Source organism: Canis lupus, chromosome 11 (assembly GCF_003254725.2).
Source record: "Canis lupus dingo isolate Sandy chromosome 11, ASM325472v2, whole genome shotgun sequence".
NCBI classification, from domain to species: Eukaryota; Metazoa; Chordata; class Mammalia; order Carnivora; family Canidae; genus Canis; species Canis lupus.
In genome coordinates, this window is record NC_064253.1 from 6,159,181 (window position 1) to 6,181,004 (window position 21,824).

A 21,824-nucleotide genomic window follows, 5' to 3' on the forward strand; every position below is an offset into this window, starting at 1 on the left:
GTCAAAAATGGTTCACTGTTCTCTTGACAGCCAAAACTTGTGTTTTTAGCTAAATATGTGAAAAACTTCAAATTTTCTGATTTCACCAGCATAGGAAGGGGCCTTCAAGTGTGAAAAGCCATTTTTCAAGCTAACTAGGAAATCAGTAGTTAAATTACTGTACTTTGTACTTTATGCATATATATTGAATAAAACAAGACTTATGAGACTTACAAGAGTACTTCATCAGTGGGGTAAATACTATAGTATGATGGAAAAATATTGTTATCATTTAGACAAAATCCAGTTATTCTAATCCTCTCTGTATAGTATTTTTCCCCATGGGAGGGAAAGTATTTAAGCATGCTTAAATTTAGCAAACACATTTTCTTAAAACTTAGCTCAATAAGGGGCATCTGGTTGGCTCAGTCGATTGAGTGTCGAACTCTTGATTTAGGCTCAAGTCATGATCTCAGGGTTGTGAGATAGAGCCCTGCCTCAGGCTCTGTACTGGGAGTGGCACCTACTTGAGATTCTCTCCCTCCCTCTCCTTCTGCCCCTCCCACCCCCACTCACACACACTCTCTCTCTCTCAAAAAAATAAATAAAAATTGAGCTCAGTAAACATACGTATTACTAAGTACTGTGATCAATACCATACTTGGCTATTGGCCTACAATGAAGAAAGCATAGCCCCTGCCCTTGAAGAGCCTACCATCTGTAGTACAAAGGTGGGTCATTCCATTCTGTATAGCATGGAAAAGCAGTAACTGAAATATGCACAAAGGGCTGTTAGGTCAACTGAATTAAGGATCTGGCCAAATCCACATGTGTGCTCCTTTTACCCACAAGAGCCATTGGGAGCACCACTGAAAGAACACAGGGAACAGCATGACCAAAGACCCAAAGGGCAGTCTGCAGAGTGTACTGGTATGGCTGGTGCGTACAGTGTGCTAAAAGGATGCGAAAACTTGAAGCTATAGGTGGAGTCAGGGGCCAGATTTCTGGAAGTCTTGAATGCTATGCTAATAAGCATGAAATTCACCTTTACTGTGTGTGTATGTATATATATATATATATATATACACACACACACACTGTCTATATTCTTAAATAGAAAGTGTTTTGGCAAACTTTTTCAAAGATTTAAAAAAGAAAAGCTGTCATTTGGTTGATTTAAGAAATGTCTTTCGTGGCTTGTATTCCATCTCTTTGTTGAAATTGTCCTTTTGCAGCTTTTATAAAACCTTGATATAAACTGAGGTGTCTCCAGTTTGCCGGCTCCCCCCCTCAAGCAGCACGGGCTATTGTGCCCGGGAAATGTGGGAGCCTGCTGGATAGGTTGCTGTTTTCCTGAAGAGCCTTTGGAATCACAGGGTTTGGTGGAGTGATAGAGATCAGCTCCATAGTCAGGTGCAAGTGATTATTTCTCTTACTCTCTCTGTGATGTTCTGTATTCATTGGGCTGACATATTTTTGTTTGTTTGGAATTAGAATGTTAAACATGGCAGTGATACTATGTTAACTTCTATGAAATATTCCTAGTATTTCTTTTTTGTTTTTTGTTTTTTTTTAAGACAAACATTACCTTTTTTTTTTCTGGAAAGTTGTGAGGATTTGAAAATTTAAGTTCACATTATTTCCCTATTATTTAAGACACGTTGGTGCTTTATCAACCCTATTTTTCAAAAGATTTACTCTCAGCATAGCTTCTGTGTATTTATGTGTAGAATTAGAGAGGGGGTGTAAATGTGCAAATTCACGGAGAGAACTTTTTTCTATAAATTAGCCTGATTTGCAGGTGAAAGTGCTATTTTAGGTTGAGTTATCCTAACAGTAAAATGAAAAGAACAATGATTGGTCTCCCCATAATATACTTCATGTTGGTTCATCTTTGTGGGACCAGCTGCCTCATCTTTTGAATAAAAGGGTTGAACTAGGGTTATTGCCAGAGCTCTTTCTTACTGACATTTTGTGGTTCTCTTAACTATCTCAGTTCACCAGTTTAATTTGTTTATAGAGGTTTGCCTTTCAACATCTTCAAGCTCTAGAATTGAAAAGAACCTTGGGAGGTCATGTAGTCAAGCTGCTTCATAGAAAAGTGGAAATTTGCTTTCCCTCCACCTACGGTGCTTTTGCTTGCACCTTCTCAAGCTGGCACCCTCCGAATCAGAGCTGATTGTAACATCTGTTACCCCTTTGGTTGCCAGGATTGATTCCACTGATCTGACAGATGGGCAGAGGATCCCTTCCTCCCTTCTGTCCCACGTACCTTCTTAGCTATAAAGGGCAACCTGCCTACCTAGAGAAGGACCTTTCTTTGGTCAAGGATATCACACCTTCCTGTTTGTCTTTGTATTGGCTCTCTGTAATGTTTCTTGAATGATGACAGAAATGGCTAATGCTTATATGTATCGTAGAATTTCATGGGGTTTTATTTTCAGTCTGTGATGAGAGCTTAAATTACATCCCTCGGTTTTTTTGAGCAATAATAGTGAATAGAGGTACTGGAATATATTTACAGTTATCTATTACTGTATATAGTTAGAACATAATGTTTAGATGTATTTATTAAATAAATGATGCCTACTGTCTTTTGTTTTGTAAATCCAGTCAACATTCAGTAGAGCTTGAAATATTATTTACGTATTATCTTTGCCCTTCATGTAACTGAAAAGGAGAAAACTTCCTCTTTAGGTACCTAGCAAAGTATTTTTAGATTCTGTCAGAACATGAGATTAGGTTTTCTTTTACTGGAATCCTTCACCTCCTCTGATTTTCTAGGTGAAAAGCTAATTGTGTCATTTCTAATTCCAATATCCAACTAAGCAATGTAAATTTGGCTTAACTCTTAACTAGTTGAGACCTGTACTATTTGGGGGTTGTTTTTACTTGGATAATTTGTGCAAAGGCTAATGCATTTCTCACTTGGAAAATGTATGTGTTCCTACTTCCTAAGTAATGAGAAAGCAAAGGATATTTTTACTGTCAGCTTTCTTCAATTTAGACCTCTCTGAAGGCCTTACTAAATTTTATTTCCATGAGAGTTTTGCTAATGGGTAGTGCAACATTATCCAGGTGCTTGTAGATAAGACTACAAATTAAAAATGAAAAGGAATGGGTGAACAAATGTATCTTTCTTGTTTTTTAAGAAGTTGGCAGAATTTTAATCTCGCACTCTGATTTTCACTTTGCAGAGTGTTCAGAGAGGATGCAGAGAATTCTAAATTAGGTTTTAATGCAGGAGACCAGCTTAAGCAATATAAATAATGAATTTCCTAAATGGGTTCTTGGTTGTAATCTTATATGTAGAAGGCAAAAGAGAGTAAATCTTCTAGTCTGTGTATGTTTACCTAATATTATTAGTGACTTTAATGTGTTTTTTTTTTTTAATTTTTATTTATTTATGATAGTCACAGAGAGAGAGAGAGAGGCAGAGACACAGGCAGAGGGCTCCATGCACCGGGAGCCTGACGTGGGATTCGATCCCGGATCTCCAGGATCGCGCCCTGGGCCAAAGGCAGGCGCTAAACCGCTGCGCCACCCAGGGATCCCTACTTTAATGTGTTTTACTGGAAAATGGAAGATTGAAGATATATTTAAAAATAAGGCTCCCCAGTTTTATTACCTGTATACTAACTCACTAAATTATTTTGACCCATGTAATAAGTGCCCACCATACGTTTTCACATACTATGCACCTGTCAGTGCTCTTAGCCTAATTTGTGGGCCTGGTGGTACTTGTCATTTATGGAACACCACCTACCCTAAATACTGGAGTTCCATAGGGTGAGCCCCAGACCTTCCTGTCTTCTTATACTGCATTCTTTTCCTGGGCAGTCATATCTACTCTTACAGTTTCATTCTTATTTGTTTTGTTTTGTTTTTTTTTTAAGATTTATTTATTTGAGAGAGAGAGAGAGAGAGCATGCACAAGTAGGGGGAAGAGCAAAGGGAAAGAATCCTCAAGCCAACTCCCTGCTAAGCATGGAGCCCATTGTGGGACTCAGTTGCACAACCCTGAGATCATGGTCTGAGCCAAAATCAAGAGCCAGAGGCTTAACCAACTGTGCTTAACCCAGGTGCCCCACACTTTTGCAGTTGTAAATATCCATATATCATAACAAAATATCAACGTAAGTATCGTTTTTGGCTTTCTGGATTTATTTCATTCATTTGCAGGGAAGTCTCACAGACATAATCAAGCTAATTGTGTCTGAAACTACCCCTTTGATTCTTTCCTTCTTCAGGTATTCTCTAGTTTCCTAATCTTCCCTGCCTCCATCTTTTGCCAGAAAGCTGAGGGTCCTTCTGACTTCTACTCCTTTATACAAATACCCTCACTCAAATCTGTCACCAAGTACTATCTCTTCACCTCTATACCATATCTCATTTTTCTACTTTATCACTGTTGCCATCACATTAAATCAAAACACTATGTGGCCTGAACCAATACAGTAGCCTCCTAGCTGGTTTCTCCACACCCAGTTTGGCCAACTACATTTACAAATAAAAGCAGGGCAGTTGTTAATATGTAAATAAAATTATGTCATTCTTTTTTTTTTTTTTTTAAGATTTTATTTATTTATTCATGAGAGACACAGATAGAGGCAGAGACACAGGCAGAGGAAGAAGCAGGCTCCACACAGGGAGCCCGACGCAGGACCCGATCCCGGGTCCCCAGGATCACGCCCTGGGCTGAAGGCAGGCGCTAAACCGCTGGGCTACCGGGGCTGCCCAAATTATGTCATTCTTATAGTTAAAACTCTCCAGTGGTTTTCCATTGTTCTTAGAAGAAAGATCTTCTGTCCATCCCAGAAGATGGAGTCTATCTGAGTTTGCCAGGAGTCCATCTGAGTTTGCCAGGGCTGCCATAACAAAGTAGGTCAGACTAGGTTGCTTAAATAACAGAAATTTATTTACTTACATTCTAGAGGCTAGAAGTTTGAGATCGAGGTGTCAACAGGATTGGTTTCTTCTAAGGCCTCTGTCTTTGGCTTATAGATGGCCATATTCCCTCAGTGTCTTCACATGGTCTTTCTCTGTGTGTTCTGGGTCCTAACTCCTATTCTTATAAGGACACCAGTCATGTTGAACTCAGGCCCATCTACATGACCTCATTTTACTTTAATTGTCTAAGACCCTAACACTATATACAGTTATGTTTTGAGATCCTGGGGGTTAGAATTTCAATGTGAATATGGGGGAGACACAACTCAGCCCACAACAGTACCTAAACTGATGGTTGAGGGAGTTGTGAACATGTATAATTTTATACATGCATTTGCATTACTCTAAGTAATGTCTCAATGTTCCTTATGGTCTTGCTTCCACTACCATCTTTTCATCAAAATCTTAACTGCTTATTAGGTCAACATATTGCTTTGAGTAGCTGTTGAAAAGATACTAGAAACATTGGTGTACAAGTATTCACTCCCTGTTTTCATTTCTTTTGGGTATATATTCAGGAGTGGAATTGCTGGTAATTCTTTGTTTAACTTTTTCAGGAATTTCAGGTTGTTTTCCACAGCTACTGCACCATTTTACATTCCCACTAGCAATGTGTATGGATTCCAGTTCCTCTACATCCTCATCAACAGCTGGGTTTTCTCCATTTCCACTGGCAAAATTATATTTTTCTTACTAAAGATGAAGAAGTATCTCATTGCAGTTTTGACTTGCATTTCCCTAATGACTTAGGATGTTGAATATCTTTTCATGGGCTTACTTAACCATTTGTGTATCTTTTTTGTTTTGTCCTTTGCCTTTTTTTAAACTGAGCTTGTCCTTTTGTTGTTGATTTATAGGAGTTCTTTATATATTCTGGTATTATACTCTTACTAGATAATGATTTGCAAGTATTTTCTTCCATCCTATAGGTTGTCTTTTTTTGTCCCTTGCTTCTTTTATATCTTAGCTCAGATGTCATCATTTCGGTGAGATCTTCTCTACCTACCTACCACTGAATCTCCACCTACCCACCTCCCCTTTCCCTGCTTTATTTTTCTTCCTAACACTGAACATCAATAGACATTCTTACATGTATGTATGTGAATTGTTATTGCTGTTGGTCTTACTGTTACAAATCTTGTTTGTTGTCTTCCTTTGTTAATGAGGGGTACTTTTGTCTCTGTCACTCATTACGTATATGTATTTCTAGAATAGGCCCTGTAGGGATTTAATCCATATTTATTGAATAAAAATGAACAAATGAATTTAATACCTAGTGGTTCCATCCTTTTTTTAATTGGTAAAATATGGCACACATACATAGAAGAAGCACAGTGACTTGTAAAAGAGCACCTTTAGCCCATCACCAAGAACTATATACAGTATTGTCATTACATCAGAAGCCTCCCTTATGCCTCCTCCTCCTAAGTACTACCTCCTCTGTCCTCTATCCAGTCATCCAGAAGTGATCACTATTTGAATACATCTGGTAATATCTTTGTTTCTTACTTTATAGTTGTACCACTTAAGAATTTGTCTCTAAAACCTTTTTTACTGTTGTTTTTTAAGTCCCCATATAAATGAAAAAAATCAATACGTGTCTTCTGTTCCTTTCTCTGACATTTATATGTTTGAGGGTCATGCATGATGTCGTATTTAGCTGTAGTTATTTTCACTTCTATATAATGTTCCATCGTATTGCTGTACTACACTTTATTTACATATTCTGTTGAAAGAAATTCTAGTTACTTCCATTTTTTGGTTCTTTTGAATATTAGTGCTATCAGTATTCTTGTACTGTCTCATGGTGTCTGTATGTGTACATTTCAGTTGAACATAACGTGAATACTTAGGAGTGAATTTTGGGGTCATAGGGTATGCATATATTCAGCTTGAGTAAATAATACCAGCCAAGTTTTCAGAGTAGTTAACAAGTTTTCATGCCTTCCAGCCATATGGTTGCTAATACATTTTTACATGGTTTTGGCTGTTTGGATGCCTTTTGTGAAGTGACTCCTCAAGCCTCTTGTCTTTTTTTTTTTTTTTTTTTTTTTTTGCCTTTTTAAAATCAGAGCAAGGCTGTCAAACCAGGGCACTCTTGGGCAGCCCAGAAGTACTGCTGTCTGCTGGGGAAACTGCCAGGAAACCTACCAAGAAGAGAACTATCCAGAATTTTTAGTTTCTCTCCCACTTGTATTCCACCAGAGCCAGGCTTCCAGATCATCAGCACATAGCTGGAGTCCCTTTTAACAATCTCATCTGGCATCATGAGAGTCTTCTGACTGTTTCCTCCTTCACTCCAGCCAAATACCACCAGCCAGGTGGCTTTTTTTCTTAATGAAGTATAACTGACACAACATTGTACTAGGTTTAGGTGTACAACACAATGATTGGATATATGTTCTGGTCCATTTTTAAATGGAGTTTTGCCTCTTTTAATTTGTAGTAATTTTTGTGTATTCTGGGTATGAGTCTCTGTGGCTTTCCTTTTATTCAAAAAAAAATTATTTATTTATTTATGTATTTATTCATTCATTCATTCATTCATTCATGAATGAGAAACACAGAGAGAATGAGAGGCAGAGACAGAGGCAGAGGGAGAAGCAGGCTCCGTGCAGGGAGCCTGATATGGGACTTCATCCCGGGACTGCGGGATCATACCCTGAGCCAAAGGCAGACGCCCAACTGCTGAGCCACCCAGGTGTCCCTGTGGCTTTCCTTTTAGTTTTTGATGATATGACTTGATGAATGGAAATTTTGGGTTTTAATATATTCTCACTTATCCATCATTTCCTTTATATTTAGTATGTGAGATAAACAGTACACATCACCCATCCTCTTTATCCCCCACCCAACAATAACAACAAAGCAGAATCACAAAAAAAAAAAAAAAAAAAAAAAAGATCTTATTTACTGACCTCACCTTTAATGTAAAAAAAAAAAATCTTTGTTTATGTGAAATGGTATGTATAATAGTATCTTGACCTAGTTGGGTATTGCTAAATTACTTCCTTTTTTTTTCTAGTAACATCTTACCTATTGAAACTGTTATCTGTATTTTGTCTCACATGAAAAGAACAGTTCTGGATAGCCCTTAATTTCCAACTCAGACTCTTCTAGTTCATTGTCCATTGTTGCATGGTTGTTTTTCTTAGGTGGCTTTCTTACCATGATGTGCCTCTGTGTGCTCATCTGTTAAAGAGGAATATATTATGACATGCCTTGCCTCTTCAGACTGTTTTAAAATTAACATGAAGTAATGTAGGTGAAAATACTTTGAAATGTTAGCAGTGTCAGGACTTTTAGATTACATATAATCATCATACGAGCCTATTTCTTTTTTTATTTAATTGAATAATTATTTATTTATTTTTAATTTAAATTTTGGTTAATATACAGTGCAGTATTGCTTTCTGGAGTAGAAGTCAGTGATTCATTACTTACATACAACACCAGATGCTCATCATAACAAGTACCTAATCCCCATCAGTCATCTAGCCCATCCCCCACCCACCTCCCACCCTCAACCCTCTGTTTGTTCTCTGTCGTCAGGAGTGTCTTAGGGCTTGTTTTCCATATCTCCTTTTCTTTGCCCCCATCCCATATGTTCATCTGTTTTGTTTCTTAAATTCTGCATATAAATGAAATCATATAGTATTTATCTTTCTCTGACTGACTGATTTTGCTTAGCATGATGTCTTCTAGCTCCATCCATGTCGTTGCAAATGGTAAGATTTCTTTCTTTTTTTTTTTTTTTTTTTTTTTTTTTTTGGTGGCTGGGTAATATTCTATGGTGTGTGTGTGTGTGTGTGTGTGTACACTTCATCTTCTTTATCCATTCATCAATCGATGGACATTTGGGCTCTCTCCATATTTTGTGAGCCTATTTTTGTGTGTGTCTGAAAAACAACTGTAATATTTTTTATTTAAAAGCACACTTGTGGAATTTCATGTTGTCTGCATTAACACGGAAAAAGTAATTATATAAACGCATGTAACCTGACAATTTTTTTTTTTTTTTTAATTTTTTTTTTTTAACTTTTTTATTTATTTATGATAGGCACACAGTGAGAGAGAGAGAGGCAGAGACACAGGCAGAGGGAGAAGCAGGCTCCACACACCGGGAGCCCGACGTGGGATTCGATCCCGGATATCCAGGACCGCGCCCTGGGCCAAAGGCAGGCGCCAAACCGCTGCGCCACCCAGGGATCCCTAACCTGACAATTTTTATGGGACCCGTGTGGTCCATCTCTAAAAAGAGTTTTTCTAAGAGTTATCCATTACAGCTAAAGCCCAGGGTGAATTTTCTTTTTCTTTTCTTTTTCCTAAAGTGGAGTTGATATGCAATATTATATTACAGTTAACCTTTGAATAATATGAATTTGAACTGGGCAGAACCACTTATACATGGATTTTTTTTTCATTAATACAGTACAGCACTGTAAATATATTTTCTCTTATGACTTTCTTAATAACATTTTCTTTTTTGTAGCTTTATGATGTATATACAGTATAGAAAATAAAAACAGTAAATAATCTATGTAACTTACAAAATTTGTATTAATCTATTGTTTATGTTATCATTATTAGTAAGGCTTCCAGTCAACAGTGGGCTATATTAGTAGTTAAGTTTGGGCAGAGTAAATGTTACATATGGATTTTCAACTTAAATGGAGGGGGTCAGCATCCCTAAGCCTCATGTTCAAGGGTCAACTTTAGCTTCAAATGTACAAATATTTCAACATTTATGTATATTACAGAGTGATCACCATGATAAATCTAGCTACCGTCTGTCACCATACATAATTGTTACATATTATTAACTATATTGCCTATTCTGTATATAGTATCCCTATGTCTATTTATTTTATAAATGGAAGTTTATACCTTTTAATCCCTTTTCTCTGTTGCACTTATCTCCTCACCCCTCTCCCCTCTGGCAGCCAGATTGTTTCCTGTATCTATGAATCTGTTTCTGTTTTGTTTTGTTTTCTATATTCCACATGTGAGTGAAAATATACAGTATTTGTCTTTCTCTGTTTGACTTATTTCACTTAGCATAATACCCTCTAGGTACATCCATGCTGTCACAGATGGGAAGCTTTCATTCCTTTCATGATCAATATTCTATTTTATTTATATATACTATGTCTTCTCTATCCATTCATCTATTAATAGACATTTAGATTGCTTCTATATCTTGGCTGTTATAAATAATGCTGCAGTGAACATAGGTGTTCATATATCTCTTCAGGTTGGTGATTTGCTGGTGGGTTTTTTGTTTTGTTTTGTTTTTCATAAACACCCAGAGGGTGGAATTGCTGGACCACATGGTAGGTCTATTTTTAAGTTTTTGAAGAGCCTTCATACTGTTTTGCATAGTGGCTACACCAATTTACATTTCCACCAACAGTGCAGGAGAGTTCCTTTTTCTCCCCATCTTTGCCAACACTTGTTATTTCTTGTCTTTTTGTTAACAGCCATTCTGACAAGTCGTGAGATGATATCTCATTGTGGTTTTGTTTTGTGTTTCCCTGATGATTAGTGATGTTGAGCATCTTTTCATGTGTCTTTTGGCCATCTGTAAGTCTTCTTTGGAGAAATACCTATTCAGTTCCTCTTCTCATTTTTAATCATATTGTTTGGGGTTTTTTTCCTATTGTGTGAGCTTTTTATGTATTTTGATAATTAACCCATTACCAGTTATGTCATTTACAAATTTCGTCTTTCATTCAGTAGCTTTTTTATTTTGTTGGTTTGCTTCACCATACAAAAGCTTTTTAGTTTGCTGTAGTTCTTAGTTGTTTACCTTTGCTTTTATTGTCCTTTCCTGGGGAGACAGATCCAAAACAATCTTTTTCAGACTGGTATCCAAGAGCTTATTGCCTGTGTTTGCTTCTGGTAGTTTTATGGTGTCTGGTCTTAAACTTAAGTCTTAAATCTATTTTGAGTTTATTTTTGTATTTAGTGAAACAAGGTGGTACAGTTTGATTCTTTAACTTGTAGCTGTCCAGCTACATTTATTAAAGAGACTGTCTTTTTCCCACTGTATGTACTTGACTCCTTTTTTGAATATTAATTGACTATATAAGCATAGGTTTATTTCTGGCCTCTCTGTTCTGTTCTGTTGAACTATGTGGTTTGTTTGCATGTGTGTGTCTGTACCATACTGTTTTGATTACTACAGCTTTGTAGTATATCTTGATTATCTGGAATTGTGATACTTCCAGTTTTGTTCTTTTTCAAGATCACTTTAAGTCATTTGGGGTCTTTTTGACCATACAATACAAACTTTAAGATTGTTTGTTCTATTTCTGTGAAAGATACAATTGGTTTTTGATACTGATTGCATTGAATCTGTTCTTCCAGTCCATGAACACAGACTATCTTTACATTTATTTATGTATTCTCCAATTTCTTTTATCAGTGTCTTATAGTTTTTAAAGTACAGGTCTTTTACCTCCTTCGTTATATTTATTCCTAGGTATTCTATTATTTTTTATGCTATTGCAAGTAATATTGTTTTTTAAATTTCTCTTTCTGATTTTGTTATAATTGTATAGAAATGCCACAGATTTATGTATATTAATTTTGTATCCTTCGACTTTACTGAATTTATTAGTTATAATAGTTTTTTGGTAGAGTCTTTAAGGTTCTCTATATTTTGTATCATGTCATCTGCACATAGTGACAGTTTTATATCTTCTTTTCCAATTTGGATGCTTTTTATTTATTTTTCTTATCCAATTACTGTGACTAGGACTTCCAATACTATGTTGAATAAAAAATGGTGAGAGTGGCATGCTTGTCTTCTGACCTTAGAGGAAAAGCTGTCAGCTTTCCACCACTGAGTATAATGTTAGCTGTGGGTCTGTCAGAGGTATATTCCCTTCTGTATCTACTCTGTCAGTAGTTTTTATCATAACTGTGTGTTGAATCTTATCAAATGCATCTTCTGCATCTATTGAGATGATCATATGATTTTTATCTTTTTTGTCAGTGTGGTGTATCACATTGACTAATTTGTGGATGTTGAACTATCTTTGCATTCTGGAATAAGTTCTTCCTCATCATGGTATATGACCTTTTAATGTATGATTCAGTTTGATAATATTTTGTTGAGTATTTTTGCATCAGTGTTCCTCAAAGATATTGGCCTGTAATTTTCCTTTTTTATGGTGGCTTTGTCTGGTTTTGGTATCTTGGTGATGCTGGCCTCATAGGACTCTGGAAGCATTCCTTCTTCAATCTTTTGGAATAGTTTGAGAAGGATAGGTATTAACTCTAGTTTAAATGTTTGTTAGAATTCACCTAGGAGGCTGTCTGGCCTAGGACTTTTGTTTGTTGGGAGGTTTTTTGTTTTTTTTTTTAATTACTGATTGAATTTCAATACTGATCAGTCTGTTCAGATTTTCTATTTCTTCTGGACTCAGTCTTAGAAGGTTGTATGTTTCTAGGAATTGATTCATTTCTTCTAGATTATCCCATTTGTTGGCATGTAATTATTTGTAGTACTATCTTATGATCCTTTGTATTTCTCCAGTATTGGTTGTAATTTCCTCTCATTTCTGATTTTAATTATTTGGGCCTTTTCTTTTTTTCTGGAGAAGTCTGGCTAAAGGTTTATTTTTTTTATTTATTTTTTTTTTAAAGATTTTTTTTTTAATTTTTTTTATTTATTTATGATAGTCACAGAGAGAGAGAGAGAGAGGCAGAGACACAGGCAGAGGGAGAAGCAGGCTCCATGCACCAGGGAGCCCGACGTGGGATTCGATCCCGGGTCTCCAGGATCGCGCCCTGGGCCAAAGGCAGGCGCCAAACCGCTGCGCCACCCAGGGATCCCCTGGCTAAAGGTTTAGCAATGCTGTTTATCTTTTCAAAGAACTAGCTCTGAGTTTCATTGATTTTTTTGTCTCTATTTCACTTATTTCCACTCCTATCTTCATTATTTCTTTCCCTTTACTAACTTTGAGTTTAGCTTGTTCTTTTTCTCATTCCTTTAGGTATAAGATTAAGTTGTTTGAAGTTTATTTTTTTTCTTGTTTTTTGAAGTGAGTCTGTATTGCCATAAACTTCCCTCTTAGAAGTACTTCTGCTATGTCCCATGGATTTTGAATGGTTGTGCTCCCATTTTTATTTGTCTCAAGGTACTTTTTTTATTTATTCATTCTCTGTTGACTGGTTGCTTTTTTATTAGCATGTTGTTTAACTTCCATGTGTTTGTGGTTTTTCCAGCTTTCTTGTTGTGATTGATTTTATTTTCATACCATTATAGCAAAAATACTTGATATGATTTCAGTCTTCTTAAATTTATTAGGACTTGTTTTGTGACTTAACATGTAACCGTTCCTGCAGCATATTCCGTGTGCACTTGAGAAGAATATGCATCTTGCTTTTGGATGGAATGTTCTATATATGTCTCTTAAGTCCATCTGGTCTAATGTGTCATTTAAGTCCAGTGTTTCCTTATTGATTTTCTGTCTGGATGATCTATCCATTGAAGTAAATGGGGTGCTGAAGTCCCCTACTGTTATTGTATTACTGTCATTTTCTTCATGTCTGAATTTACTTTTTTTTTTCTTCTTCACCAAATCTACTACATGTTACCCGTAAGTTGTCCTGGATAATAACAAGTATCCATTGATATTCCTCTTAAACACACAAGCAATGAAAAGCCCTTCCAGAAATAATTTGTAGTACTTAACAAGTCATTATATTCCTCTGCCAGACAATATAAACTCCCTGTTAGAATCACCATTTTTTAAACAAATTATTTTAACTTAAAATACATTTTGCCTTGTATGAAAATATCCTCTGTATCTAATTACTGGAAAAATGGGAATGTAATGTTCTCATAAAGTTTTTTCTTAAACATTTGACTACATAAAAAGTAGTGAAGTACAGTACTATTTGAAGATATATGAAAAATACATACATGTATTTGTTTCACCAAGTGATTAGAGGTATATAGTTCAAGTTTTGGTATATAATGGACAAGGCGACAGCATTTTGATTACTTGCAACTATAGTTTTATGTCACTAAGATATTTCTCTTCTTATTTAGAATGACATAATAGGCTACAGTTTATTATCCAGACTATCTTTCTGACCCTTTGGGGGGAAAAATAGAACTAAGTCGTCAAATCTCATTATCTATTGACAGTGATAGACATGAAGCACATGGATAATTAAACCCATTGTCAAATAGCCTATAAAACTACCATAGCCAGGATTTTCTACATCTCTCACCTGAAAGTTTGTTGTTAGAGTTGCTATTGATAGCTGAGATGGCACGTTTGAATTTCATTTTTATTTTTTTTTCTTGCCTTAACAAAGATACTAATGAACCATAAGTTGAGTCAAAGGCCCAGAGTGTTAATAGAGCTAGACAGTCCAAGCCCAAGCACTGAAATACTAATAATTGGACTCTCATTAAACTAAATACACTTCTTATATCTTTGTTGGGTCTAGGCTGCACTGATTTCTGTCCAGACATGAAACTAAAGAGAAGTTGTTTGAAAACATGCTTCCTTAGTGAACAGAATCTTCCACACATTTTCTGAAGAGTAAACAATGAAGCTAGAGAGTTAATTGTGGTTTGATAAAGCCTATTTGTGACTTTCTGGTTACATTCTCAAAGAAAGCTCAGAGTGTGTTTTTCTCCTAAAAATATCATCGTCCAAAGAAAGATTCTGATCACACTCATTCCTAATATTTGCAGGACCTGAAGCAGTAGTGAAAATGGAGGCCTTGGGCCATATATCTAAATTTAAAGTCATAAATAAAGTTATCAAACTACTAAGTAAATACAATCTGTACTCCTTCCTTGATAATGTACCTTCAGTAGTGTCCTGAAGGGTGAGATTTGAATTTAGAATTCTTGGGCTCTCTGAGGTTCCGTGTCAGAGCTTGACAATGTGGGGAGTTGGCTCTCAGCCAGCCCTCCTTTCCTTTTTGTCCCACATATCTAAGTTCCATCATTTACACCCTAACACAACTGCCCTTGGCCACCCCTTGGGTAAACGTAGATTCTCAAACTCTAAAGAGAATCTCTGTACACATAGATATGGAACACTTAAAACCACTCCTGTATTCTCCCCGTATTCTCCCATATTCTCATGGTCTTCTCTAAGTCGCTGTGGGTTGAATGGGAAATGATAATAGCTGTCAGTGATTATACCTGATATTGGCATAAGTTCTTTGCATATTTTATCTCAGGTATCGGCAGTTTCCCTTCCTGTTGCTGAGTATTTCAGTCAAGCAAAACACTAAATATATATACATATCTCTCCCTATATATACATATATATACACACTGACATGCACATGTGCACACATGTTATTTTAGCTGTTGTTATTTTAAGAAGTACATTTTCAAAGTTACCTTCCTTCCCTTTCCTTAATGTAACCTTTTAGAAAACGCTACCTCAAAACAAAGCAAAATTCAGGAAACAAGGACCCAGCCTGGCTATGACCTCTGAGTGTCCATACAGTAAATCAGTTGTTCACAAACTGATTCAGTCTTTAGTCCTTCCTAACATTTGGATGGGGGGAAAGTAATGAACTTGTCTTGCTTTTCTATAGGATAAACTGAGGCCTATCCTCTTCCTGTAACTGCTGGAAGGAAATATAGCACTACTAGATAATACTGATTTCAACCTTTGGAGATTTAATAATGTGTCAATTAGCCTACTACTTTTATCCCTCCTAAAGAATGAAACTTTAAAGCAGATATGCTCCTTTATTCATTTTAAAGCTAACAACTTAGCTAGGTGTTGCAAGAGAAAAGAAGTGTGGAATTTGATCCTCTGTGCCTTGGCTTCTTGAAAAGGGAGGCAGCATATCTGAACATAGGCTCATTGACTTTCCTGGAGTTAGTGGAAATACTTTGTTTTGAAAACATTGGTTTTTAAAGTAGAAATGGAAATCATCAAAACAGATAAAATGAAGAAAAAAAATAGCCATAGAAACAAGCGATGAAGCACGTGAATTCACATCTGTCTTCAACCTTGGTCTGCTTCTTCGTTCATGGTGCCCATTTTTGTCCTGTGAGCATGACAGCATGGTCAGAGCAGGAAACACATTCTTGGCATTCTCTCCTCATTAACTTTCATTTGCCAAAGGTACCTTGAATCAGACACATTTGACCCATCTTCAGAAACTATTCTAAATGTTTCCTCAGTTTACAAAATCACCTAAAAGCAGGTTGGGGTGGGCCAGATCCCCGTTGCACTCTGCTACACCATTGTGCACATATGCACAGTATTCCTCTGCACCCATGACTCCCACAAAGGTTGCCCTTGTCACATCTGAGGCGAAAGGAAGGAGTGTGTTGAAGTCTCTGCTTTGAAGCTGTCTCGTTAATTGTTAACTTTTGCTGAGTCTGTACATTAGAAAAGGTAACAATCTCAGCATGTTAAGATCATAACTGCTAGATTAATGCTTGGAGGCAGCAGCTGTGCTGACGGGAGGCATTAATGGCTGGATGAGTTCAATCAGATACGCCGCCTCCAGTGTCTTTGCGTAATGGTATTTGCTAGATTTCAAATGGACTGCTGAGAAAGATGAAATACAATCTCATATATTATCTCTGTCTTGAAAAAAAAAAAAAGTAGATCATGAAATTGTTCTTTTGCTGGCATATATTTTATTAACCTTTGTGGAGTCAACTTAAAGAACAGATGTCCCTACAGAGTTGAAATCTTTTGCTAAAGTAGAGGGTCATTAAGTGGGTCTGTGAGTTCTAGGAACAGTGGGGTTGAGTGGAGCAGATATTTTTTTAAACCACTTGGAGAATAAGGCATATTCTGGAGCTAACCAGAGAGGAAAAAGCTACAATGTAAATTATGTATAACTAAATTCATTCTTTTTCTTCTTCCTTCCAGAGCATGGAGAAAGTTCTTGTGGAATTCAGTCACAAAGAGTTGTTTGATTTCTACAACAAGGTCTGTATTTTTAAAATAATATCTGCTATGTGGGGTTTGCATAATGTTGCATTCTTTTTATGAGTTCTTATTTTTAAATGACCTATTATGGAGCTAAGTTCTTTAAACATCCCTTGTAAACACCGTATGTTTCACGGCAGGAAGCATTGCTGAGATGAAGAGAATCTGACAAACTAAATCAGGAAGAAAGTAGAAATGTTTTTAATTAAGGCAAGAGGATTATTATCTTACCTTAAAGTAAAGCATTAAGTAATGAAGTGTGTGGTACCTAGCCACACTGGCATGTTAGGTATATTTAATACTAAATATTTTAATTTGGGGCCTAAGGGAGAAGGGAGATGTCAGGCCTGTAAAGATTTGTCTTTGAGGGTATGTCTTATTTCTTTTACTGACTTTGAAATCCAGGAAGATGCACTACCCACCCTTTCAAAAGTCTTGCATAGTGATCATTCAAATTAAAACAGCTGAGTATATTTAAAACAGTAGAACTCAGACATCGTCCTTAACAAATTTGAAAACTTAGATCACTGCTATGAATTCTAATATCTTCATACAAAAAGAAAACTTTTCTACATGGTAGATCTATTGCTGTATGAATGGATTTTAATATGCATGGTTGCCACTGCCATCCTTTCCCTCCTATCTGCAAGTTTCTGAACAACCCTTCATATGCATTTCTCTCTTTTCAGCCATTTCTTCTCTTGTTTTGTCTTTATAAATAGCTGGAGACCATACAAGCACAGCTGGATTCCCTTACATGATGTTCTCTAAGACCGGTTCCTCCATCACACTCCTGCCACCTCATCATTCTGCTCTGAAGATAGACTGCCAGGTTGTGTTTTCTGAAGGATTCAGTAGCTTTCTTCTTATAAACTGCACAGCTTATCACTTCATAGAGAAATAACAGCCAAGGGAGATGATTGTTTTTAGAGCTCCTAACACACATTCTCTCGCTCTGTAAGCCAAGGGCAAACAATTGTTAAGAATACTTTCACTTTAAAGGGAACAGTAAATACCATACTGTTATTACTGTCTTGTTTTCGCTTTATTGCCTGACCTGTTTATTTTTACATATTTGAGGATACTTTATGTATCAAGGAGGATCCATGGATACAAAGTACGATGTGTAGCTTAGAATACAGAACTCCAGTAATTACATTAATAAAAGCAAAGAAAGCAACCAAATGCAATAAAAAACTTTATTTTTCCTTGAATATAATGATGTTTTGCTTGGGAAATATAGGAAAGAAATTTAAAATAGAGCAAGTAGTAGTATATCAGTTAATTCCACTGTGAGCTTCTGAATACACTTTAATTTTTTTCATTGAGTGTAATGATCTAATGATAGTCTAGGTTTTCATGTGCTTTTCTTTGTACTACAAATTAATAATGATTCACTTCATAGTATGGAAGACAGGTTCAGACCATCAATAAAAATAATTGTCATGAGTGCTAAATAAGTATCCTTAAAATTTCAAAACCGATACCTTTTACATTTTCTTCCTATAAATATGTTAATTTATTTTAGTCCATTAAATGTTTATGTTTTAGAATTAGGTGAACTGAGGTACACACAGAATTTTATGCGGTGATTATATAAATGTGAGTATGGTCGCCTATAAAAAAAAAATACTACCAGTTGAAATTTTATGACTGAAATACTTGTTCTATATTCTTTCTACAAAGAAAGACAGGAGGAGGGAGTGGGAAGATAGAAGGGGGAAAATTGAGGAAGACAGAGATTTTTTTTTTTTTTTTTTTGAGGAAGACAGAGATTGATTGGAGTCAAACACAACTTTCTTCATATGAAGAAATTTGATTTCAGAAATGTCCTATGGTTAAACAAACAGCCACTGAAATTAAATCACATTCCTTCTATGAGGTATCTGCATCATATAAGTGCTGAAGGTCTCTCAAATAAATGTTCAATATTTGGAAGTTATGCCCTTATGTATGCCGTATGTTGTTGCTTAGAATGATTGGCAGTTTGGATGATTTCAGAAAGTAATATTACCATTGCTGTCCATAGTTGATTAATTTGAAAAAGTTTTTAACTTAAACTTCCATTAATAAGATATCTGGAAGACGTGTTCATAGTATAACAGCATTTATTTCCATATGTAGCTTATGGGAACTGTCTAATGTTGCTACACTCTGTTCTGCCTGTTCCAGAGGGAGCTCCCTGACTACTTAAACATTTTGGGAGCTATTCTTTCAGACTTCTTATATACAAAAACACATACATCATCTCAAGTGGAATTTGTTAGGGCCTCCTGACAGTGACCATATGGGTAGGTAGAAATTTTCATTGGTTTAATGGCCAATTTAACTCCCATTGTAGCTATCTAAATTAAACATGACAGTCCAAAATGAAATTCTCGATTAGTAGCTCATTTTATGCTCCCTAAAAGGCCTGGTTTTATACTCTCTAAGAATATTATCTAAAACTATACAAAAATGTGGTAAAGAGCTTCCTCTCAATGAGTCTAGTTCAAGAAAGTCTGACCAAGGGCATTGAAGAAAGGACAAGTAGAAGGTCGAATTCCAACTGAGAACATAGCTATTCCCAAAATATATTTAATTGCAGATAATTTCATTCCATAAGGCACCACTGTTGTTGTGATGCGCCAAAGAAAATGCTCCCAAACAGTACTGAGTACCTGTTACTTTTTCATAGAAATATGGGAGATAGAGACAAGTGCTGGAATCTCCTCTCTTAGCAGGCACTCTTAAATGAGTGCTTGACATGAGGATGGGGCACACTTACTAGAAAAGAACTAATGTACTATTTTTACACCTACTACAAATAATATTTGTGATTCTCCAGTAATAATTTGTGATTCTTTTTAATTAGGAAAAAACAAAAATCATAAAGAACCTAAAATTATAGACTCTTATCATCCAAATGGCCATTAAATGACATTTTGGTAGATTTTACTAACGTGGGTATTTTTTTTTTTTACCCATATGACTTTCTCATTATTTTTTTCTCTTTTTTTCTTCCTTTCCTAACACATTGAAATAATGCCATAAATAGTTCCATACTTTGCTTTGCTTATGTAACATTATACCTGAGCGTTTTTCCTGTCCTTAGAATCTAAAATATAATTTTAATGTATATTAAATAGCCCATCATGTGCATGAGCTCCACTTTATGTAGTTATCCAATCTGTTGTTGGACGTTTAGACTATTTCCAGTTTTTTAACACATAAAAGAACTCACTGGTGACATATCTTTATATCTACAACCCCTGGACCACATCTGTCATTATTTTAGTAGTATAGACAACTAGAGGTGGGATTACATAAAAAGTATGAAGATTTATTTTCAATTTTTATCTTTAATGAGATTTTATTATAAAAATAATAGTTGCCCATAGTTTTAAAAAAATTTCCTCTTTTGCCAGTCTCACTCCCCACTTCCCAGAAGTGCCTCCCTAACTACTTGGAAACTCTTGATCTATATCTTTTCAGATCTCTTACGTAAATACACACATGTGCACGTGCCTTTTTGTGTATTTTTTTACTTATATTTATGTATGTATGTATGTATTTTTAAGTAGGCTCCATACCCAGCATGGAGCCTAACATGGGGCTTGAACTCACAACCCTGATATCAAGACCTGAGATGAGGTCAAGAGTTAGTACACTCAACCGACTGAGCCACCCAGGCACCCTTATTTATATTTATTTTAAAGCCATGTTTGCATATTGATGAATTTTTTTCCCAAAGGCCCATATCCATTTATACCACCACCAACAGTAAGTGAGAATTCAGCTATCTCAAGACAACTTCATCACCGGTTTCTCCTACTGCTCATCATTTCATTCTCCACATTGTCCTTAACCTGGGACCAGGTTTTGGGAAGAGTATGATGTGAGATAGTTGGACGCTGGAACATCACTAATTACTTGGGGTATGTCACACTGATGACACCAGAAAAGTTGAAGAGGAGATCTGTTCTATAATTAGCAAATGTGAGAGGCACTAGCACAGTATTTAAGTGTAAGGACATTGAAGCCAGACATGTATTTTAACGAATATTCAGTGAGTGCCTATGCCTATGATTCTAGGAACTTTGTATACTAGCACCATATTAACAATGATGAACAAAATAAACATGGTTCTTAAAGCACAATATTTTAGAGTCAATTTTTTAAAAGCAAGAAAATGTAATACATTGTGACGAAGTATAGGATGGAAAATAATTGGCTTCTATTAAGAGAAGATCAAAGATAGAACCAAACTTAGATTGGGGCACCAAGGAAAGATCCACTGAGACTTGAGATTTGAAGTGAGTCCTGTGGGATGAGGTAGAACAAAGCAATTGAAGAACAGAGTAACTAATACTTGATCTTAGCTGAAAGGCCAAGAAGCCATGAGAAATAGAGTAAATAATAGAAGAACAGAGTGAAAAGCCTTCTTGACATGTAGAATGGCCCATGCAGCATTCTAGAGATTGGGAAAGGTTTAGCACATTTAAGGAACCAAAGAAGATCCATGTGACCAGATGTCATGGGTAAGGAGACTATAGAATGCATTATGGTTATAAGGTGGTCCTGTCACTTCTACCACCAGAATGTCTTGCAGATTTAGGGCACTGCCTTTGTTGGGCAACCGCTGTCTTTGACCTGGACTACCCTGCCTCCACTCTAGCCTCCTTCAATGGACTCTTCACACAGAGCTGATATTTCTAAAACATCAGTCACATTAGTTATACCATCTCTCTGCTTAGAATCCTTCAAAGGCATCCATTACACTTTAAATAAAATTTTAAGTGTCTGGACCCTCATGACAGTCTAAGAGTCATGTCCTAGTTCCACTACTTTATGTGATACTAAATTTGCTCAAGCTCAGTTTCTTCATCATAACCCAAGATAAGATAACTTGTATATTACAGGATGGGATCAGAATCTGAATTTTTTTTTTTTTTTTTCTGGAGCTCTCTT

At 36.1% G+C, this 21,824-nt stretch overlaps 1 protein-coding gene across 4 annotated transcripts in view; it reads left to right on the forward strand.

Moving 5' to 3' along the window:
* COMMD10 (COMM domain containing 10) overlaps nt 1-21,013 on the forward strand; it is a 187,569-nt gene extending 166,556 nt beyond the window's left edge. For all 4 annotated transcript variants that reach the window (XR_007413887.1, XM_025446554.3, XM_025446557.3 and 1 more), the window contains 2 exons: nt 16,815-16,874; nt 17,597-21,013. Coding sequence is in view for 3 of the 4 variants with exons in the window: in XM_025446554.3 (XP_025302339.1) it covers nt 16,815-16,874; nt 17,597-17,635 (99 nt within the window). In the remaining variant the exon portion in view is untranslated. The remainder of the gene's footprint in view (nt 1-16,814; nt 16,875-17,596) is intronic.
* The last annotated feature ends 811 nt before the right edge of the window (nt 21,014-21,824 follow it).